We start from the raw sequence: 14,293 nt of genomic DNA, 5'->3' as shown, positions 1-14,293 counted from the left end.
GCAGTTGGTTAATAAAAGGTGCAATATCCGCCCAAAGCTGTCTGTCGTATCGAGACAAAATAGCCAAGGAGTTGGCAGCTCTAAGCACTAGACTGGCCATAGACGAAAATCTTTTTCCTATGTTGTCTAGCCGCCTACCCTCCTTGTCTGGGGGTGCGGAAATCGGGGCAGAAGGATTTTTTGATCTTCTCTGAGCTGCCTGAGCTACTACTGAATCCGGAGGAGGATGTCCTATTAAGCATGTTTGTGCATCATCAGGAGCTTTGTATTTTTTATCCAGACGTGGCAAAACTGCCATGACTGTTGCCCGATTATTCATGACTTTAAGGCCCTCTTCCCACAGGTAGTTCACCATTGGGATAGAGCGCACAGACTTTTGAAAGGGCTCTTTAAAATCATATAGGAAACAGTCTGTTTGCTTCGTAGGTAGCGGTAAAGCAAAACGCTTGGCTGCCCTCTCTAGGAGATTGTGAAAACCTCCAATGTCTTCAGGTGGGGATTCCACCTTCGAATGAGAAGGAGAAGATGGAGCAGGGATAATGTACTCGTCCCACTCTGAGTGGGAGTCTAGGAGCTCTCATTCCTGATCCCCTTCTGAGATATTGGTGTCTTGGGGAAATGTCATGTCCGGAGTGGCCACATCTGTGAGATGGAAAGACGTTGGTCTTTGATGTGGAGTAGAAACAACAGAAATAGGCGATGGAGGAGGCTGTTCTCCTTGAGGAGGAAACCTTCTGTTGTAATCCACTAACATCGCTCTAAGGCCAGTAAGCAGGTCGGAAGGAATATACGCTCCCTGTTGATATTGGTGATGCTCCGAGTAAGCCTGGGGATCATAAGCTTCCTCATAAGCTTCCTCATATTCCTCCTCTTCCTGGTATTTTACATTCAATTCAGAAGGACTGTGGGCTGTTCCAAAAGGCCCGTCTTCATCTGAATCTTCATCTCCCTCCAAAAGATGTACTGGCACCAGGGAGGATACCTTACTAGGTGATGTGTGGGTTGGAGTTAACTTTTCTCCTCTTTTTTGATGTTTTTCCCTCGTCGACGGACGACGTGTAAATCGACTGTCATGGACGGTGCCGTCGACGCTGGACGCACAGTTATTTTAATAGCAGAAAGCTTCGCCAACAAGTCTACCGTCGACGAAGTCGTCGACGCCGGTAGGGCCGACACTGACATCAGTGCCGTCGACGATGACGTGGTGTAGACAGTCGTCGACGCTGATGTCGTCGTTGCAGCTCTCGTTGACGGTGGTGTACTTGTTCTCGTCGACGATGTCGCCGGCGGAGCCGTTGACGATGGAAATCCCGAAGTAGCTGTTGTCGTCAGCAATGCACTCACTGACTGTGCCTTCGACGGGGAATCCGTCGATGAGGCCTTTTTGCCAATCACAGAGGATGGCTTTTTGAAAGGCACAGATGGTGGAACAGATGAAGATTTCCTGTGTCTCTCAGAACTGGAAGAATGTCTTTTCCCCTCTTTACTTGAGAGTTTAGTTGGGGAAGAAGATGGGCTGCGACCCTTATAAGACCCTGAAGCAGTCTTTTTGAGGGCTTTCCTTGAGATTTGTGAGGGAGCTCTAGAGCGTGATCTTGCCCTTTTAGCTGGTCTCTTAGATGTTGAGGACTCCTCACTCTCAGAACCAGAAACTGGATCCTTCCTGTGTTTTAGTTTCTGCAGCCATATTAATAATCTGCCTTCTCTATCTTTTAAGGTCTTAGAAGAAAAAGTACGGCAAATCTTACAGTCTTTGGCTGAATGATCTGGGTACAGGCAGTAAATGCAGTCTTGATGAGGGTCTTCAGAATGAAGTCTTTTCTTCCCACAAGTCTTGCAGTCTCTGAAGAGACTCTTCTTTTCCTTGTCAGACATAGTTGAAAAATAGCTGACAAATCCAAATAAATGAGTTTCTCTGAGAGAAAAATAGCTGAATAGAGGTGTGAAGACAGAGCAGAGCTCCGAGGAGACTCCCTAGCACGACGTGCGGTAGAAAATCTGAGGTGCTAGAGCTTCTTTCAGGAGGTTCTGAAGGGTGCTGTCGCCTGATTGGTGGAGGATCAGGTTTGGTCCTTTTCACAAAATGACTGATAGACTATGAAATTGAAGAGGCCTAGGGCCTTTTTCTCTTCAATATGTTTTAACATTACTTGTGAAAATTGTACCGGGACTCCCATCTCGACGACGGGGAATGATTCAAGCATGTGAATCTATGAAAGTTCCAATACTGGAGTAAATGGAAATACGTGTCCTGCAAGTCCAACGCTACCATCTAGTCTCCTGGATCCCGGGCAGACTGAAACTTAAGCCAGAGTGAGCATTCTCAACTTCTTGAGAAAAAAAAATTGAGGGACTGAGGGGCTAGGATAGGGCGGAGGCCCTTGTCCTTTTTGGGTACCAATAAGTAGCAGGAATAGCAACCATAACCTAGTTCTTGCACAGGAACCCTCATTATGACTCCCTTGGCCAAGAGAGCCGAAACTTCTTGGAGAAGTGCGAAGTGATCCTTCATTCGATCATAGGTTGGTGGCCTTGATGGAGGGGTAGTCTTGAAGAGGAGGAAATAGACCCTTCGGACTATCTGCAAAACCCACCTTTCTGATGTGGTGGATTGCTAGAGGAGCAGGTGATTGCGAAATCGGTCTCAGACTGGTCTCTGGTAGGGAAGAGTCAGACTAGGAAGGTTTAAAGGCAGTGGACGGGCCAGACCGCTGGATGCCTGATCCACGAGGACAGTAGGTCCCATGTCCCTGGTCATGCAGAGGGTAGGCAGCATGGTGGCTGGATAGGAACAGATGTGGCTGTGTGCCCCTTCTGTAGCCACAAAAGTGGCGAAAAGCAGACAAAGGGATGGGGTGCTGCTGCAAGGCCCAAGGACCTGGCCGTTGCATGAGAAACCTCGAAGAGCTTGAGTGCAGAGTCTGCTTTCTCTCTAAAGCGATGGGTGTCATGTCCATAAGATTAGCATGGACATCCCCCAAAATCCAGATATCCTCAGCCAGGCATGGTGCCTCAAGGCTGCTGTCAAAGCAACCACTCTGCCCAGTTCTCAAAGAGGCCCCTTCTGAATCTGCAGGGCCTGAAGGCACACCAGTGGAGTCAGACTGTCCAAAAATGAGGCACATGGCCTCAAAACGTCTTACGTTGGGCAGGGGTCGCTCCAGCTCTCGGAAACTCAGGTGTGGAATCGGCCCAGATGCAGGCTCCGCAAAGGAAGGTATAGATAGACTATGCTCACGCTCCCTCCCCTCAGTCGACGGAAGAGGTGAAGTCAAAGAACTTTTTGCTTTCTTCGACTTCTTGTTATGCCTCGACAAACCTGATTGTCTTGAGGAATCCGAGTGGGTCGACAAAGGAGGACTCAGCGACCGATCCAAGACCTTCCTCTCAATCGAGACCGGGACTTGCATAGAGTTGAGCTCCAGGCCACCATCAGCTTTAGGGACCGCTCCCTCAAAGCATTTGGATTTAAGGCCCAGCACTCAGAGCGTGACTTCAGGTGGTGATCAGGCTTCAGACACCAAAGGCACACAAGGTGCGGATCCTTCACAGACATCACCCAATGGCAAGATCCACAGGGCTTGAACCTGGCCTTATGCAAAGACATCCCTCGATGCACCAGGAGTAGAATGCTCAAAGCTTTTCTGACAAGTTGAAAAAGGACCAGTCAAAAAGTGACAGAGGGGTAGCCCTTCTTCAGATCAGTGCACAGCAGCACGGAAAGAAAAGAACTGACATCAGTACGCCAAGTAACGCTCCTAAATAGGATTTGGGACATATGCGGCTTGGACGACATCTGCGACAGACTATCAGCGACACCTAATGGTGCGCAGGGGTACTGCTCAAGAAAAATCTCCAAATCCATATAGACCCCTGGGGGAAATTATAAGTTTAGGAATCTGCAAATAGATGTCTCTATCAGATATATCTTGTGAACTCAAAAACGATTTAAAACAAGTAATGTAACGGATGCTATCAAAACATTGTGGATCAGATCATGTGATCACCAGTCAGCAGAAAATAAGGGCGAAAGAAATACAATCCATAAGGGAAAGGGAAGTCATACAGGTAAGTAAGGAAACCACAGTACAAATAATACACTCATAAGATGACTGGTTTATTAATATTCAGCAAAGATAAAAACCAAACAGTGTAAGAACACCACTGTGTTAAACATTGACTATATTAGCTGACAAAAACACAAATAAATATTTTGGCACCACTGCAATTAGACATTTAAAGACAGCTGTGCTTACCAGAATGTCTTCAAACCGCGCAAAACTCATAGCAATAGGCGTTGTACGGCTTCTAAGATCCATAAGTTCTGGATAAATCTCAGAATGTCCTTGAGTTAAAAACAGTATGGGGTACTTGTTTTGTTTCAATCGAACCCTAGAAAAGAATATTTAAAATTGAGAACAAACAAGAGAATTGAGATCACTCTAACCAGTGTGTGCAATAGAAACAATGGAATTCAGGCTATGCAAAGGATTTGTCATAGTTTTACCAAACAGCTATGTCTTTAAGAGTTTGCATAGGTCTGGTCACTGCAAACATTGTATCATATCAGCCATGGCCAAGTTATGAAGGCAATATCACAAATCTTTGACTGGGGGTGAGTGCTTGCATTGTTCAGCACTCCATCCATCATCCTTTTGTGTTGCAAAAGTTGCCCTAATTGGGAAGGGTATGCCCAGAGGTGGGTCCCATGCTCACTATGCCACGGGATTCAAGCTAGCCTAGCTGATGAAGGATGATACCCTGAAACCGGTCCTAGGATACTTGTTTCAGGGAGGACCTGGCCTGGCAGTTCGGGCTGGACTGTTCCCATGAGGAACAGGGTCAAGACTGATTTGCATATGGCTGGGTCCAAACTGGGGTGGCATGGTGAGCAAAAGAATGATGGATTAAACCCAGACCTGTGATTAGGGGTGAGTGTTTGAATTGTTTAGCACTCCGTCCATCATTCTTTTGTGTTGCTCAAGTTATAAAGGCTCCCAATGATTTTCAGGGCAGGCTTTTAAGAAATGTCCAATGCAGCCTTTCAGGATTTTCACACTGAATACATGTAGATACAGTGCACATAAATGCAAATCAGTTACACATTCAATGGCGATCTTAGAAATCTGGCACAAGTACAGCCTGGACCAACATCGAACACCCATGGTCTTCATCAAACAATTGTGAGGCAGAAGGCTTTAAACCTAATTACAGATGAAGTAGATTTCTGTGATCAATCAGGGACACAAAGGAGATAGTGCTACAGGTAAAAATGTAAGGTAGATTAAATCCTATTGTGTGAACCTCACACATACAACCAGCAGAGCTTTGATTCCTCCAAAGATCCGGAATTTCTACAATTTTACAAAATTTTTAGTCTAATTTGTAAATTTTTTTTAGCTGTTTTTTTGGTGGGCGTTGACAGAACCTTCATTTGGTGTCTCCTTGTGGCGCCGTCGTACTTCCTCTGGATGTTCCCAGCTTAGGTCGTCATCTTCAGATTCTTTTTTTTTTTCTTTCTTCTCCTCCCCCCCACATTTTCTTGGTGGAAGTGGGTGGGTCGCTTGTGAATCCAGAAAATTCTTCAAGCTGCAAAAACTACATCTACAGGTAAGAAACTTTACACTTTGCAGCATGAATTTTTTCTTTATTCAGGTGCTGTGCACTGATTTTAAAGTGATTTTAACTACTGTGGTGGCTGGGTTGAAGATGGGTATTGACTTGTAAATATATACTTTAGAACCCTTTGTCCAGCCTGAGCTTCCTTGTTTATTTGAATGTCAATGCAATAATGTTTTGTAAATTTGTGTAGTGATGAGCAACTTGCAGCCATGCACACTTTTTTTTGTAATTGAGTATCTGACATAAAAGCAATGGCTGAACCTTTTTTCCTTGCAGTGTGTGCGTCAGGTGCTATCATTAATGCTTAACCTGCAATGTTATGACAATTATTTCCACAATTCATCTAACAATTGTGATCCCCAACTAGTTTCCTTAAGTGACTTTTTGAGAAAAATACAAAAAAATTGAGTTTTCCTGAAAGGTTTTGTCTTTTCCATGTAATACACAATGGAGCGTCTTGCATTCAATGTGTGCAATGTTCTTTCAGCGTGCGTCTTTGGATTTTGAAAGAAACTTGGAACTTGAATAGATTGGTTAATGTGAAACGACCTTTGGTATGAATTGTGGATCTGTTCTCGTGACAATTCTGCCTTTGTAATTTTGAAAGTAGGGTTCTTAAATTGTTAGTGCCCATAACTCACTAACCCTGTGTAGGGAAGTAACAGCTACTGAGAAAGAGGTCTTTAGCATCTGTAAAGTAACTTTGTGAAATGGCTCAAAGGGTTCATCGTTAGTTGTGTAAGAACTAAATTTAGGTTCCATATGGGTGCTGGTTCCCTTCTTGGTGGTGCTATCCTCTAGTGACCTTCTAAAAATCTTTTTACCACTGGTGCTGTAAAAAACAAAAACAAAAAAAACAACAAAAAAAAAGTCCTCTCATTTGACCGCTTGTATAGGCCACTATCACAGCCAGATGACAGATGCATATATAAGACCCTCTTGTAAAAGGTAGGCTAAATATATTAACATTATCTTTTCCCTTGTGATCTTGTCCAACTTATTTTTCACCCACCAAAGTGAAAAACATTTCCATTTTGCCATATAACATATTTTCTAGTTATTGGTTTTCTAGCTTCTCTTAATACTGTCATTGTTTTTTCTGGCAACCTGCTGTGTCTGAATTTTAAGTCTTCAGGAGCCACGTAGTTAGTTTGAAATATTATAGTTCTTGGTGCCACACCTTTCCATTTTCTACTGACAACAGAACTTGTTGTTGTGGTAGCGTTTGAATGGTTCCTTGAGCTAATTGTAGTATCCCCGAGTACCAAGTTTGTCTTGCCTATTGCAGAGCAATTAAAATCGACGTCATGTGACTCCTTCTGCATTTGTTGATGAACAAACAGATCTATAATTTGTGTACCCCACATTTGGAAAATCTTTTTCACCATTTTCTGCTTGAGCTCTTATTCGTGGGAGAGTGAGGCCTGCCTGTTCAGTCTGCCTCAAAATTGTCTTTCCCTGGCAGATGTATCTCTTGAATCTCCATGTTCCTCTGGATTGCCCATATCCAGAGTTGCTGAGCTAACCTTGAAAGAGGCAGAGATTGACCCCCCCCCCCCTGTTTGCTGATGTAAAATATGGTTGGTGTATTGTCTGTTTGAATTAATATCGCCTTCCCTTGAAGATGTTTAAGTAAAGCTTTCAATGCTAGAATAACAATCACTAACTCCAGGATGTTGATGTGTTGTACTGCCTCCTGAGAGCCCATGTGAGCTCCCCATCTTGTGTGTGAGGCGTCTGAGTTGCATTTCTGCAATGGTCACCTCTGGCTGCCGCTCGGTCTCCTGTTCTCCGAACAAGTACAGGGTGCCTTCTAAGCATCCATGCACACGGATGTGGACAAGTGGCAATCCAGATGGTATTAAAAAGACTATTTTGAAAGTCCAAGGATACTAAGCATGAACCCTGCTGATAGTCTGGCGACAGACAAAAGTTACAAACATGATGTAGGTCTGTCCTGGAGTACTTGCTCAACACTTCGGGCAGTAGCGGAATGGAGTCTTTTTCATTAAGGGTGCGTTCTCTGGTGTTGAGGAATGAAGGAGGCCTGAAGGGGACAGGCTAGGAGTTATCGTAGATACACTGTTTCTTCATCCGATAAGGTAGACTGAACAGGCCTGGTGAGAACACCACACAGCGTTTACACCTCGATCAGTGGGTACCCGGTCACATCGCAGTAGCATAAAGTTGCATCACAAAGCTGGTTATACAGATCTCGGTGTGGCCAGAACCATGTAAGCACAAGCACATACTGAGCACACCATCTACAATTAGTGGGTGTGTACCATTCCTATTTTTCTCTCCAAAAAAGGAGCCTTTCAGTGAGATGGTTTTGATTGATAAGAGGAATGTATGTCAGGATGTTGGTAACTGCAGACAGCCTGAAATAGGATAAACACAAATACCCATGAAATGAATTTTGTATCACCTATACATCCTGGCTGTTTTCCACTCCCAACCAGAGGAGCTCGCATATCAAGGAAATAAAAGTATGAGAAAAGGAGAAAATGATTGCTAAGGAGCAAAAAACATAAGCAAACAGGTTCCTCAAGACCCCTTGCTCTAAAGTGCATATTGCCTTGGGATTAAGCATTAATGACAAAGTGCTTCCAGCATGCATGTGGTGGTTGTTCACAGCCACCCCTTATATGTCGGACCAGAACATGTCACTTACTGTGAACGGACAAGGGATGTCATATATAAGGACAAGCAAGGCTGATTTACATAATCTTACAACAATGCTTTTTAAGAGCAGCTCTCTCAACTTCTACACCAATATATGTAACAAAATAAATACATTGTAGCTGCCCAGTTACCATGTGCCCTGAAAAAAGAAGCCATGCACCCTTTCCTCGATATGAGAAGCCAGTCAACATCGAAAATATAGCCATTTGCCTCCATCTAGTAGCACCCACCCTATCCATCACCCCAACAAGATGGGTGATGGTGGACCTGTACAGTGTGCTGTTCCTTTTCCTTTGTAGATGCAACAATCTACCAAACCTTCTCAGGAGCAGCCCCAACTCTGAAACCCCTCCCAACTAGCCTAAGATGTCACAAAGACCTTCTCACATTTTTAAACATAATAATAGTTATAATAATAATAATACATAAAAATGAACTTTCCTTTACAAATGCAACTGAACTAGCAAGTATCAAGGTCAAATCTTCAATTCTGCTTCAGAACTTCTTTTTCCTGCATCTACCCATTACCCTTGTTTTTGTTTGATGAGATTTTCATTCTTCTCTTTTGCCCCTTCTCATCACAATCCTCCTTTCTCTTCTCCCAACCCAAGAGACTTTCCATATGATCACTGCTGATTTCCTACTTACATTATCAATACTAGATGCTATGCTTGTGTAAATCAAACCTGCTGAAAACCTGTCAACTATAAGACCTTTGTCTGCACAGTTCATTTTTAATTCCACTTCGAGCATTAGTAGCTTTCATATTTGTACATGCTCAAATTATTCCCCATCATCAGGATGAGAATCCCTCTAAACCTAAATAGCAGTAAACAGCATTAAAATGGCAACAGGTCTCAACAATGTTTGTTTAGCAGAACAACCTACCTCATTTGAAACAACACAAACCTCAGCTGATGAGCTGGAGATGCTGAGCCCTCCTCCTCCTCCCATAGGCTATTTCAGCTCTGATTTGAAAGCACAAGTGAGAAACGTATACAATAGAAGCTAATAGAACTAGATCCCCTGACTATGGAGAGGTTTCAGGTCACATGTGAATATATGAATGTTACCAACACTGGAGACCTGGAGTTACAGGTAAGTAACCAATTTTGTCACTAGCAATGGATCTTTTATATATTCTAAGTAAATCACATAAAAAATGGGAAGCAGGCTAATTTTTACTGAAAGTGGTTATGGAGGATACCTGCCTCTTTGATGAGTCGGCTTTTGTGTTCACGTTGAGACAGTAGAGCTTCATAGCATGTGCCTGCTCTGCCATGTGGCTGCATGACAGATGACTTCCAAAAGCATTCTGGTATATAGTGCAGCCACTGCTGCCCTGCTCCTAGTGGAATCCGGCCTCACTCTGCCCTCCAATGGATGCATCACCTAGTTGTGGCAGAAGGTGATGCAGGTTGAAAGCCATTCTGCTATTCCCAGTTTAGACGGAGGACGGCCGAAGAATAAAAACAGCTGGTCAGATGTGCGAACTTTTATTTTGTGCACGTAAAATCAAAAGCACCTGAGAACATACATGGAGTGCAGGATTTTTCTGCCAACATCGCAGGATTGTAGGAAAACGCCTCTTTTGACATGGTCACACCCCACTCCCTGCAACCACCCCCCAACTCCCTAAACCCCCAACCCCAACGTTCCACACACCTTTTGCCTTGTTACTGGTGCAATTTCGACTGAAAGTGCACTAGGTACCCGCTAAACAGGTCCCCAGTGCCAGATCTCTTTCCCCAAAACTGCACAGTTGTTTTTTACAACTGGCAAGCCTTCAGCTACCACTGTAAGTCCCGAGTAAATAGTACCCCTGGTATCAAAGGAAGTAAAGTAAAGGTACTAAAGGAAGGCCCCTGAGGGCTGAAGCACAAATTGTGACACCCTCAGGAACCCTCTCACTAAGTGCACACAGTGCTGCTTTCGCAGGGTGTGTGTCTTGGTGCAGAACTAAAATGAAAATACATGGCACACAGCCTGTGTGCCCTGTCCCCCTTACACTGCATGCAATATATGTAAGTCACCCCTCTAGCAGCCCTCCACCCTTAAAGGCAGGGTGCATTATATTACATGTGAGGGCATACCCGCGTGAGCAGATTTACCCCTGCTATATCGTTGTCGATTCTCAGTCATAGTAAGTGAACAGAGAAGCCATTTTAAGTACATGTGCTAGACACTGGTCTTCACAAATTCCCCAGCTATACGATGGCTTTACTGAAGATAGGGATGTTTGGTATCAAACATCTCGTATTTTATAAATCCTCACTAAATCCAGTGATGGATTTATTAATACATGGACTCACAGGGCACCCTAGAGGTGCTCCTTGAAAACCTACCAATTCCTAGCATAGACAGTAATCAAAACCATTAAAGCCACCTTAGAGTTCTGACCCCCTGAGATGAGAGCCAACACTCTTGAGGGCTCAGAAGAAAGGGTGATCTTGGCAGAGGGGTGACCTCCTCTCCCAGGCAGGATGGACATTCGAGGGAGGGGAGCTTCAAAGGCCTTGCCACCTTTGTAATGTGACCCAGGTCTCTCCAGATGCTGGAGTTTACCAACCCACGTCCTGACCTCACTTTTGGTGGCAGCACAGGTGGGAAAATTAGTTAAATTAGGAGTGCCCACTTCATGCCAATCCCACCCCTAAGGTGGACGAGCTGAAGTGGACACCACTTTTAAAATTCCTCCATCTAGTTTGGAAGGCAGTAGTGCCCTAGGTTTAGGACTATGCCCACTTCCCAGCGTTAAGTGGTCATAAGAAGGGTGTGGTCACTGTAAAGCTGGTCAGCCCATTGGCTTCCGCCTGACACCCCCTGTAGCACCCCTAAATTGAGTATTTAAGGGGGCACCTCTGAACCCAGATTCCGGATGACTAAGAAAAATCCAGATACTACTGAGTCACATCAGCAGAGCACTACAGACACCAACTGACTTGACCACAGCCCTACCAGCCTGTCTGCAGCCCTTGACGCTCCTGCGCCAAAAGCCAACCGTGTCTGTCCTGCAGCCAAGCTACCTCCAAAACTTCGGAAGGACTGCCTGCCTTCAAAGATCAAGATCTCCTGCAAACAGCAGAGCTGTTCTAGACAAAAACAACTTTAAAAGAAAAAAAAGATGCCCTGAGGAACATCAAACCCGCCTCTGGGTCCACCTCTGCAGCCGACGCCCATGGCCTGAGTCCTGCAGAGGTTCCCCGGCAATTCAGAGTCCATCATGGGCTGACCCCTGCCAGACTCTGCCTCAAAGCCTTCAGCCTCAAACCTGACTCCCCCTGACTGGGACCTGTGCGGTAAGCTGTTCCCAATGCCAAAGGACACCCCTGCACCTGGAGCCCCTGGGCCTTAGGGAGCTGGATAGTATGTGTCCCCACATTCCCTAGCATCAGAACTTACCTGGACAGCTGTGGTTTTTCTTTGCTCAGCATCCTGGCCCGAGCTTGCAGCCTTTTACCAAAACTGATCTCCCTCATTGATATACAATGGGATCCCAATGCTGGTTTGGCACTCTTCACCCGGCTGCCACTGTGCAACTAAAGGTGTAAGTTTGGTGCTGCCTTGTGGACCTCCTTGTGCTTACCTCAACCCCAGGAGATCCACCCCAGACACCGCTTTGCTCACCCGTGAGCAGCACATCTTTGTTCACCTCCAGTCTCCATTGCTTAACAGAGGGCACCCAACTCCGAATTTGACCTTTGCACCTGGCCGCCCCTGTTCCACAGTAGGTGCACTCTTGGTACTGATTTGAACCATACTTGGTGTTGACCTAAAACTACGAAGAATGGATTTTGTAAGTCGTGTACTTACCTGCAAAACTGCATTGTTGTTTTCCTCCTATAAGTTAGCATTGCTGAACTGAAAAATTGCACTGTGTTGATTTTTGAAACTGCTAAGTATTTATGCTTGTAAATCTACTTACCTGATTACGAAGTTCTTGGGTCTGAAACATATATAAAAATACATTTTATATTTCTAAATTGGTCTTGACTTTATTCTTTGAAAGTGTCTTATTATTTGCCTTTGTGAGCACAACAAATGGTTAGCACTTCCCTCTGATAAGCCTAACTGCTCGCCCATACTAGCACAAATTAGAGCATTAGTCCTATCTACTTTTACCTCTGCAATACCAGTTTAGGATCCATTGGACTCACAGTGTATTTCTTTTTAGTACACTATATAAAGAGCCAGCTTCCTGCAAAGATAAAGAACACAAGAGCAGAGTAACAGGCACAGGTAGAAGTCAGTAACAACCCTTTGGCATGAACTTCTTGTTCGTTAAAAGGATGACCTTGCCCATAACAAATCTGAGAAAGGCCCCTTACTGTAAAAGCCTGCAACTCACCAATCCATCTTGCTGATGTGACGGCAAGTACATGTGCTTCATGGATTGCTTCAAAAGGAGGTAGCATGAGTTGGCTCAACACTGTTCAGCTCCCAAGGTACTGCAGGGTGCCATATAGAAAGAAACGATCTAAACAGCCCTTTTATAAATTGTTTAACAATCTGTGATAACAAGGATGAACTGTCCTCAATTCTTCTGAACCCTGAAATTTCTGTCAGATGGACTTTTTCTGAGGGGTACCGAAGACCACTTATACCACTTCTTGTTAGGAGCAGCAAGAATGGAAGAAACTTGCAGATCACTCTAGAAAGACAATGCCCAATCAGGGATCTGCTAAGGAGAAGCATTTGGAAAGGGAGATTCTCTCCTTTCCAACAATGCATTTCCCATCAAAATCTGTGTTCGGGGTCAACAATGCCGCGGCGTTAATGCACCTGAAGGTAAAATTAATAGATCCTCTTATTTCACATTCACTTTTACAGCAGTGATATCAGCATGCCTGCTCGCCAAGTCATTAAAAAATGCCTCAGTATGATGGGGAAGCTGTTCCCCCACAGCCAGACCTGAATAATGAAAAAAGGATCCCTCTCCTGCCAGCACGAGAGGGATTCCGTGCCTTTAGCTCTCTAAAGTGACCTACACATCAATAGCATCCAATGAGTTAAAAGAAAAAGTCACTTATCTTCAAAAACACTCTTTCTGGTGGAACCTCTAACAGCAGATTCCTCACCTTGTGCATATTCCTCCCAGTGTCAGACTGGACCTGGAAACTCAATAGCAGTATTCCTGCACACCAGTAGGTGTCGTTATGCGGCTATGCACAGATGTCACTCCATTCAAGTAGTGATGAGCTGCATAGCATTTAAATGCCATTCAGGCACAATGACAACAGTTGATATCAAAGGCTTGTCCCTGCCCTCAGACACGTAAACCACCCATCAGCATATTGGCTTGACACTCTGTACAGATTTAGTTTGGGACATTTTTAAACAGGAAAATAATCTAATCTACAGAATGGGGAGGAGGAATGGTCGGTGGGTAATCTGCAATTAGATACATTATCCACCAGAAAGAGCATACTGAAGGTAAGTAATGTGTTCTGTTTATTATTGTACTTCTTTATTCTATTTGCCAGTAACTTTGCAATAATCTTATAGTTTAGCAGTGTTAGCGGACTTTAATAATTCACATCTTCAGGGTTTTTGCTGGGCTTTAGGAAGTTCAGAATTATTCCTAAATAAAATGATTCAGGGACCCTACCATATTCTAGAGTAAAATCTGTTATCCTGATAATATACTTAGAAATGTACTCCCTTCATTTTTTTCCACAATGCAGATAAAAGACTGTCAATCCCAACAGCCTTACTATTCAGAAGCTCTTTCATAGTCTCCAAGACATCGTCTACAGAAAAAGGATTAGAAGGAGGTTTCTGGCGACAAACTGGGTAGGGACAGGGAGATTAAACAATTTCAGCTGATTTAGATGATTTCCTGTTGCCTGGAGGAAATACACTTCAAACTATTTCTTGCAGTTGTGCAGGAATGTTCATCTTTAGGGAGGGAATGTTGCAATACCTTGACTTATTTTTCCTACCTTTTTTCTTGCTGCTCATACTACATATTTCACGGAGTACTCCC

At 44.2% G+C, this 14,293-nt stretch overlaps 1 protein-coding gene across 5 annotated transcripts in view; it reads right to left on the bottom strand.

The window, feature by feature from the left end:
• GPCPD1 (glycerophosphocholine phosphodiesterase 1) overlaps nucleotides 1–14,293 on the bottom strand; it is a 741,593-nt gene that overhangs the window by 42,198 nt on the left and 685,102 nt on the right. For all 5 annotated transcript variants that reach the window (XM_069234162.1, XM_069234166.1, XM_069234163.1 and 2 more), the window contains exon 18: nucleotides 4,257–4,392. In XM_069234162.1, the coding sequence (XP_069090263.1) occupies nucleotides 4,257–4,392 (136 nt within the window). The remainder of the gene's footprint in view (nucleotides 1–4,256; nucleotides 4,393–14,293) is intronic.

Source organism: Pleurodeles waltl, chromosome 5 (assembly GCF_031143425.1).
Source record: "Pleurodeles waltl isolate 20211129_DDA chromosome 5, aPleWal1.hap1.20221129, whole genome shotgun sequence".
Lineage (NCBI taxonomy): Eukaryota > Metazoa > Chordata > Amphibia > Caudata > Salamandridae > Pleurodeles > Pleurodeles waltl.
The sequence above is the reverse complement of the archived record's forward strand: the minus strand, read 5'-3'. Positions and strand labels throughout refer to the sequence as shown.